Genomic DNA, 8,210 nt, shown 5'->3' with positions numbered 1-8,210 from the left:
GGCCAACCTCACTTTGTATTAAGCTGTTTTTTCAAGACATTTCCTCGTCCACCCTTTGTAACGCCTAGCTATATATAATTCAACTTTTCTCCAAGTAGTAAAAAATGGCTATAAGATTACTATATCTAACATGGTTCACACGGTTCTACCATTGTCGCATTTGCATAGTCGAATATTGAAACAACAGTCAAAATAACTAGTTCCCAAGAGAGAGAAAACAAAGTCGTCAAAACAGCCGAGTGAGAATATCTCGTTTTCCAGACTAGTACCCAATAAGGTATACATTTTTCTAACAAATTGTTACATCGTAAAAGGTCGCTGCAAAAGAATTGGCGAAATATAAATTATCAACGGACAACTCAATACTAAAGCAACAGTGCACCATCCAGCCACTTTAGGGTAGGCAGAAAACTGACCAAAAACGACTTGAACTGTGCACTGGCGATCGCATTGCCTGAAATATCTAATTGCTTCAGGTTCAGTCCTTTAAATATCAGAAACGCCTCCCAATATTTTGACAGATTGTCAACCTCAGTAACAATCTCGTTGCGCTCCCAATCAACTTCTTCTGTATGAGACAGTGGAGAAGGACAAAGATACCTCGTCGTGTCAGTTGAGTGTGAACCTATCTCGTTGTAGGAGACATTCAACACCTTAAGTGACTTCAACAATCTTAAAGGGCCCAGAGCAGTAACACTAGGAAGTTTGTTGTAACTCAGATTTAAGCAAGAGAGAAGCTGCAAGGCCTCCAATCCTGTAGAAAGACCAAATTCAGTTCTTTCTTTTTAAATGAATTAACTTGAGACGAAAAAGGCATATTACGCAAGTCAAAAAGCCCTTGACCTGACTCCATTACATTAATCTAGAGAGTAAAAATGCAGTTTAGGCCTTTGGGCACTTTTCCGATTTGTAATGAACAAGGGTAGTTTAGATTGAAACTTACAAAGATCCTCGATTAGATTAACAAGATTCTGAGCATTAGCGACGTAAAAGTACCTTCAATTGATCGAAGTTCGTTGTGGCTGAGATCCAGCATTTGGACCCACAATAAATTCTCTGTAGATCCCATCCGTGATAATGATAAGTTATTTAGACGTAAACAAACAGAGTTACCAAGACATGACAAAGTCGATTCTATACAGTGATAAGAATGTCTCAACAAAGACTCCCAATTGGAAGTAACCTGAAAATCACCAAAATATCAGAATCTTAAGCCCCAAAGATGCAGCAAACGAAAGTTTACTAAGATCTTTAGCAGAGATTTCTCAGAGTATAATGGCAGAAAAGAAAATACAGGATATACTGATTTATGCATCAATTTTGTACCGAGAAACATTACAGATGCAGTAAACGAAATTCCAAAGACCTATTTTCGAACTCAGATATTAGATTTGAGAAAGTGATGCGTGCTATGTTGAAACTAAGAATCAAATACGAACCCAGTCCCCAGTTGTGGCCACATAAACAAAATTTGGGACACAGCAAAATATCCATATACAGACCAAACAACATCAAAATGAGAACAAGTGAAAGGAATAAAGGACAACCCTTCTTCAATTATAGAAGGAAGAATCACCTGCTGAAGAAGTACTAGGCTGTGTTCGTCCTTGTAGTACCGTGAGTGAAGGGGATCTAACTTTTCCAGATCACTATAAAGTCCAAGAATTTCTTCAGAATGGATTGTTTTTTTAGAAGATTGATACAAAATAGCATCATGAGCACTCAACAGCCTCGCAAGTGTAAGCTTTCCAATTTTACTACATAAAGAAGAGTTACACTTAAAACACAAAATAACAAAAAATGAGTACCAAAAATTTACACACATTCTTATTGAATATTAAAAACTTACCAGCTTATCTCCGACAACAATTCCCTAAAGAGGGATATTTCATTAGCTATTGTCTCCTCACGCCACTCGGAGGTTGTGGCCTCATGGTCAGCATCAATAGTAAGCTGACCAAACGAAATAAATGGATTTGGTTCCCGAGATTGTGTTTTCAAAATATGAAAAATTTCATCTTTCCATGAAATCATCTTTTCATCATGCTCTTCATTTGTTTCTGTTTCAAGAGACCGTGCACAAACTTTGAAGGCTATCTGAGTATGATGGTTATAGTCAAAGCCACCAGATGAAATAATGCCTTGAGAATGTCCAAGCCTAACCTCCATAGGATAAGCTTGCTGGAGTTCCTTGTCAGGAAATTTCACATGTGCAACCCAGACTCGAGCAGCATTAGAGTTATTTATGGAAAGAGGTTTCCATATAAGATCATTGTTTGTGCAAAATGAAGATTCAACCATTACTGTAGCAGAGCTCACACCTTCAACAGCTTCATTGAAATAAAGAACAAGTGGAAATGTTCCTGACTCGGAATGGAAACTGTGTAATGGAGACTCATCAAAGCGCCTATCTCTTGATAGAATGATATCGGAACCATAAGCAGGAAAAGAAGAAACAAGTAGAGGAGCATCAGTTTTCAAAGTTTGATCAAGAAGCCAAAGATAATAAAACCAACCACTCTGATCATCGGGATCTGTGAAAATTGCTTGGTGAACAAGCTCGTATTCATAACTCAAAGCCTCCTCTTTTGGGAAGAACCCTTGAACCTTCCTTTCCAACAAAGAAGGCAGAAGCACACTGCAGATTCCACTTTTGTAATTAGCAATAGATAAGCTCAAAAACAAGAAATACATAGTAAGATAAGAACACACTTTCTCATGACATGCTAGAAGGTAAAATAAGTTTTCAAATCAAGATAACACATGCAAACCAAGGTACATCGCAGTCTACATGTGGAAAAACAAAAGCTTGAGAAATGAGAAACCAAGGGCTTGTTCATTTGCATTTTTTGAGTTAGGGTGACTTGAGTTTAGATCTTGATTTGACTTAAGGGTGTATTTGAGTATGGTTTGAGTTGGGACTCTAATTTGAAATAATTAGAAAACGTCTCAATTTGTTTCCAAGTACTTGTAAGAATATCGCTTAAGAGGTGCACTAAAACAGTAGGCTGTTTAATTAATTCTGATAACTTAAAAGGGGATTTCTTGAAGAAGAACTACAAGTATATATTCTTTTACAAAAACAGGACAACAAGAAAAGTATAGCAAAGACCCCAGTTTGCTCAATGCATTGGAGCTAGACTTAAATTTATTTCAACAACTTCTAAACTTAAATCTACAAACCTGCGATTATGCCATGCAGAATAATTACTAAAATTGGTATTTATCATATCAGTTGTGTAACTTAGTTCGTCCTCCTCTGATCTGTTCATCAGTGCTGCCACAAATCTGGGAGAATCGCCAATCATTACAAAGACATGAACAATAAGAGCCTAACAATTAAAGCATAATTCAAAAAAGAAAAAAAAATGCAGTTCAAAATCTTAGAGCCAATAGCGCTTCACCTTCTGTAATTCCAGGCATGGAAATTCCTGGAATCGATTTTCTGTAACCTATCCAGAAGCCGCAATTCGTGATCTATGGACGAAAGCCCCTTGCTTAGCACCCATTTCCGATGGTGCCACGCTCCGTAAGACTTGAAATTCTGCTTCAAAGCACTCTCAACCTACACGAAGCCAACTACGAACACTAAAATTGATCCTCATAAGCAACACGGAAATGTCTGAATTTTATATCAATTTCCTTCATTTCACCCCAATTTCTCAGAAAACAGAAAAGGAGACGATAAATTAAACTCTTAATGGAAGTAACTATATACAAAATGTTAACTTCCATGATACATTTTACACATTAACTTCCATAATACATGTTGCACATTCTTTCGGAAAACAAACAAGAAAATAGAAAACGAGGCGATAAATTAGGTTACCACTCGGAGTTCAGCATCGAGAATGGACTTGACCGAGTCAGGATCCGAGTCGGACTGAGCGAGGTTGTGCTGGACAGCGAGTTTCCTGTAATTCCAAGCCGTGTAAGACTCAGGATTGATCTCGAGGAGCTTGGCGCTGACATCCAGAGCTTCCTTTGAGTAACTGAAACAGTTCCAGATCAAATTAACAAAGAGAGAGAAAGTAAGATCTAAAGAGAGAAAGGAAGGAGCTTGTTTGGATCGCGGGAATCGGAAAGAAAATTGGTACGGACGTGCGATTTTGGTGGTGAGAGAGGAACTGAGATTGAAGAGCCCGAAGCTTCTGGGCTTTTGCTGAAGAAGCTGCTTCGTCTTCCGGCTTCGGAGCTTTGCGAGGTCGTCCGTGCATGTTCTTCTCAAACTCGGTTTCCGAGGAAAATAAAAACTTCAGACTTTGGTGTTCATCGAACGAGTTTTGGATCCATCACACCAACTTCATTTATATTATTTTTTTTTACAATTGAAAAAAAAATAATTTTTAAGGTTGGAAAGTGCATATTTTTAGGATTAATCGGTGAATTATGTACTCCGTTTCAAAACTGTTCGTTACACTTCCGATCTATAGAAATATATTAAAGTCCTCCATAAATTAGTTTTTTTCAAAAAAAAATTTATTGTTTACTAATTTCTTAATGTTTAGTCATTTTTTAAAGAGAATATTTAATCATTTTCATATAAATAATTTGAATTAAATGGCTTTCGTTAACTTTTTAATGATATGTCACGCCAACATCTCTTAGTATTATAGATGGATTTTGACATAAGGGTTATAAAATGAGAGGGCATAACGGATGGTTTTGAAAAATCAAAATGAACTTTAAAATATGGTGCATAGCTCGAGAGGATTTAAGAAAATAACCCTATTTTTTATGGCTAAAAAATATATACAACAACTGTTTAAAACGAAACTTGTGAATTTTTGTAATTTTGTAATAGAATTCTTAAAAACCTTAGCATGCGCACAAAAGAGAAATAATATATAGTAATTATTTATCTAATGAGATTCTCTTGCATCTATAACAAATATTCAGTGACGAAGTTGAAATATAACATAATTTATAATATTTTTCTAATAATGGCTTTTGGTTTTTTGCATATATAACAAATATTCAATGATGAAGTTGAAATATAACATAATTTTTAGAATATCCAAGAATAATAAAACTAATATTATTAAAATAATAATTATATATAACACAAAATGTGACATCGTTATGATAATTATTTTTTACTATTTTTATAATATTCTGAAATTTTATTAAATTTCAACTTGTAATTTTCTCCTTTTACAAGAATTCAATTCTCTTTTATTCCGTAATTGTTAATTTTTAAAACTAAATTTGTTTCATTTAATTTATTAAAAAAATTGTTCTGAGTAAATTGGTGGTACAGGTTAGAATATCAACGATTCAAAAATATGGACATTAACCAAAATAAAAGAAAATAGATTTAAAAATTTCCACTTATTTATGCAAATATCTCTTAGAAAGAATATCATTTAGAACGAAAGTATATTAAAAAAGAAACCGTTATGTCTTAAGGAGCAAGGTGTCAAAATTTTTGCGAACGATTTTTCATTCTTCTTTTTAATATATATATATATATATATATACATATATTGCATTCCCTTCTACTTGTAGGTGTTGCGCACTAAATGGTCACTGCGCTTTGCATAGAACATTCATTCATCATCTCTACATGCTTTTATAAAATACTAACATGCACAATTTGTTGGGTGTAACTTCTTATCTAAGCACCCTAAGTCTAAGAAGCAATTTATTCATAATGTTTGGCCTTCACAATTTAATTACTTGTGACAACTTCTTAACTTTTAAAACAATAATCTCAACAGATAGTCATATGGTAAATGAACAAGTATAAAAGAAAATAAGAGTAATAAATATCTCTTTATAACACTCTCCAATATAAACCATTTATATGACGAGCATCCTTAAGATAAAGGGCACAAAAGTGATTTACATTCTGGCCCCTCCCCCACAAAAAAAGAAAAAAAAAAAGCAAAAAATATTGTTATTCTAGAGTGTAGGAGGTAAAATTTCTTTATACTTCCATGATATGCAAACAGAAGTTCAATGGAAGCATGCAAATCACCTGTAATTGACTTGGAAGAATCCCAAGTCTTTGAAGCCATCAAAATTCAAAGTCCCCTACTCTTTTAAACTTCAAAACAAAGTTCAAATACTTGAACTCCATCTATTTCTCCTAGAAATCTAACATAAGATTGCACCTGCTTGGTCGTACTCTATTCTATTCTGACTGAATAAAACTTGCAGCAACACTTGAAGAAGTCTCTAGTTCACCTACAGTAGAGTTACTCAAGGTGTGAAGAACCATGTCTTCGATCCCAGAGACCTCGCTCGTATCAGTGGACAAAGGAGCTATGTCCCCGCAAACCAATGGGGGTAGAATCCCATTGCCGCTTTGAATGGAATCCGAAACTGTTGACTGCCCATTTCCGGGATTAAAATCAACATGAGGAACCAAAGAACCTTCCATTGGATTTTTCTCCCTCTCACTTTGGAGCATCCCATTCTGGGTATTCGCCGTAGTTTCAGTAGTGAGTTGTTTAGATGCATCATTTTCCATAGACGCATCATTTTCCATTCCCAGTCGCTCCATATCATGATTCATCTTCTGATTGAATTTTCCCGGAGTTTCAACTCGGGTTTCACCAGCCTGAATCCCGGAGAACTTCTTCTTAAATGTTCTCTTCTTAAACCGCGCTTTCTTTGCCTTTGGAACTCTAGGAGGGTCCTCAACTTTAGTATCTGATTCTGCCCCCCGTTTTTTGCCAGGAAGCACTGTTAACTGAGCGTTCTCAAGATGTTCATTGTCAGGGGCACTTAATTGTATAGCTAAAAGCGCAGTCCTAGCAGCTTTAATCTCAGCCTCTTTTTTTGTTTTTGCTGCAGCTCCAATATAGCGAATCCCCCCAATCTCGATGGCACATGAAAAAAGGGTTGCTCGGCCAGGGGCTTCATCCTTCTGACATTGATACAGAGGGATGGCGTAGTTCATCTTCTGTGCATACTCTTGAAGCAGATTTTTGCATAATCCAGTTTCGTGCTGCGTAAAACAGAAAAAAAATCCAGAAACGGTCAGCCATGACAAAAGTTCCTGAAGAAGATCTGTCTCCGATAAGCTGTACAAGACTTAAAAGGACAAATTTAGACCTTTAACTCAAACATGTTCATAATAGAACAACATAAAGCTTCATAAATCTATGACTTATCTCAGTCATGCGTTCTCCTAAGACACAGGAACAATGGTTCAGCTAATGTCACATTGGCAGAGAAGAAACAAATAAATAGAAGATTGAAGAGGGACGAGTGCAAAGAATTAGGAATCACCGAAAAACACATGGCTTGCTCTCGTATGTAATGAGGCTAACCTATCTCATAACTACTTGTTGAAACACATAATTCAATGAATCATAAACAATCACTGCTTATAAATCTTCGGAAACACAATTCGCAGAACCCTACAGGAAGAAACATAAAGCGCAAAACACAGCAGCGCCAAACAAGTTACAATTATCAGCCTGAAATAAACTAACAAACAAAATCGCCTTTCACAGCCAATTTTGTATAGGAAAAGTAATTGCTTACAACTGGTTGAGAGATGCAATGGTTTACATCACCGGTTTTGGCTAACTCCCTGAGAGCAACTTCGGCAGCGGACTGCTCTGCCGCCTTGCGGTTGGAAAACCCAGGCAAAGAATCATATCTGACATCATTTACAATCACACATGACCTAAAGTAAGGCTCATGGGAGGGACCTTCTTTTGTGGTCTCATATACGGGAGTGGGTACTCCGACTTTTTGAGCGTACTCCTGTAACCGGCTCTTAAACACATAGCAATTCGAAACACCTAACATATGAAAAACACATGTAAAAACAAAATTACTAACGTCTCAGCCACTTTCAGAGAAAAACGTGTATTCTATGGAATAGCCAATTTGGCGCGCATCTAACAATAGTGACAACTGAAACTCTGAATAGACACTATAATTCGAAACACCTAACATATGAAAAACACATGTAAAAACAAAATTACTACCGTCTCAGCCACTTGCAAAGAAAAACATGTATTCTATGGAATAGCCAATTTGGCGCGCATCTAACAATAGTGACAACTGAAACTCTGAATAGACACTAAGAGTAATTTCCTGATATTTTTCATGTGAAAATTAAAAAATGCAGATAACCTAGTAGTAATTCCCTTTAATTGATACACGAAATTCCAAGCACCACCCATAAACAGCATATTTAAAAAAGCTTTAAAATCAAATGAAGATTTTAAATTTGCGTTTGTCATATG

At 35.9% G+C, this 8,210-nt stretch overlaps 2 protein-coding genes across 2 annotated transcripts; both read right to left on the bottom strand.

The window, feature by feature from the left end:
* Nucleotides 1–208: 208 nt before the first annotated feature.
* On the bottom strand, nucleotides 209–4,329 carry LOC21384931 (geranylgeranyl transferase type-2 subunit alpha 1). Its single transcript, XM_010088575.2, has 8 exons — nucleotides 4,102–4,329; nucleotides 3,830–3,992; nucleotides 3,405–3,565; nucleotides 3,184–3,288; nucleotides 1,850–2,638; nucleotides 1,577–1,757; nucleotides 997–1,183; nucleotides 209–754 (listed from the first exon to the last, which is right to left on the bottom strand). Exons 1-8 carry the CDS (start codon nucleotides 4,215–4,217, stop codon nucleotides 366–368), a joined length of 2,091 nt encoding a protein of 696 aa, XP_010086877.1. The 5' UTR covers nucleotides 4,218–4,329; the 3' UTR covers nucleotides 209–365.
* A 1,482-nt stretch (nucleotides 4,330–5,811) lies between these two features.
* LOC21384930 (double-stranded RNA-binding protein 1) lies at nucleotides 5,812–7,760 on the bottom strand (the record flags this gene model as incomplete). The annotated part of the gene is made up of 2 exons (XM_010088574.2): nucleotides 5,812–6,955; nucleotides 7,498–7,760. Coding segments are annotated over 2 exons (1,082 nt in total), but the record flags the coding sequence as incomplete, so codon positions are not given.
* Nucleotides 7,761–8,210: the final 450 nt, after the last annotated feature.

The sequence above is a fragment of the Morus notabilis genome, unplaced genomic scaffold (genome assembly GCF_000414095.1).
Source record: "Morus notabilis unplaced genomic scaffold, ASM41409v2 Scaffold5793, whole genome shotgun sequence".
NCBI lineage: Eukaryota > Viridiplantae > Streptophyta > Magnoliopsida > Rosales > Moraceae > Morus > Morus notabilis.
Note: the sequence above shows the minus strand (reverse complement) of the source record. Positions and strands in the feature narration are given on the sequence as shown.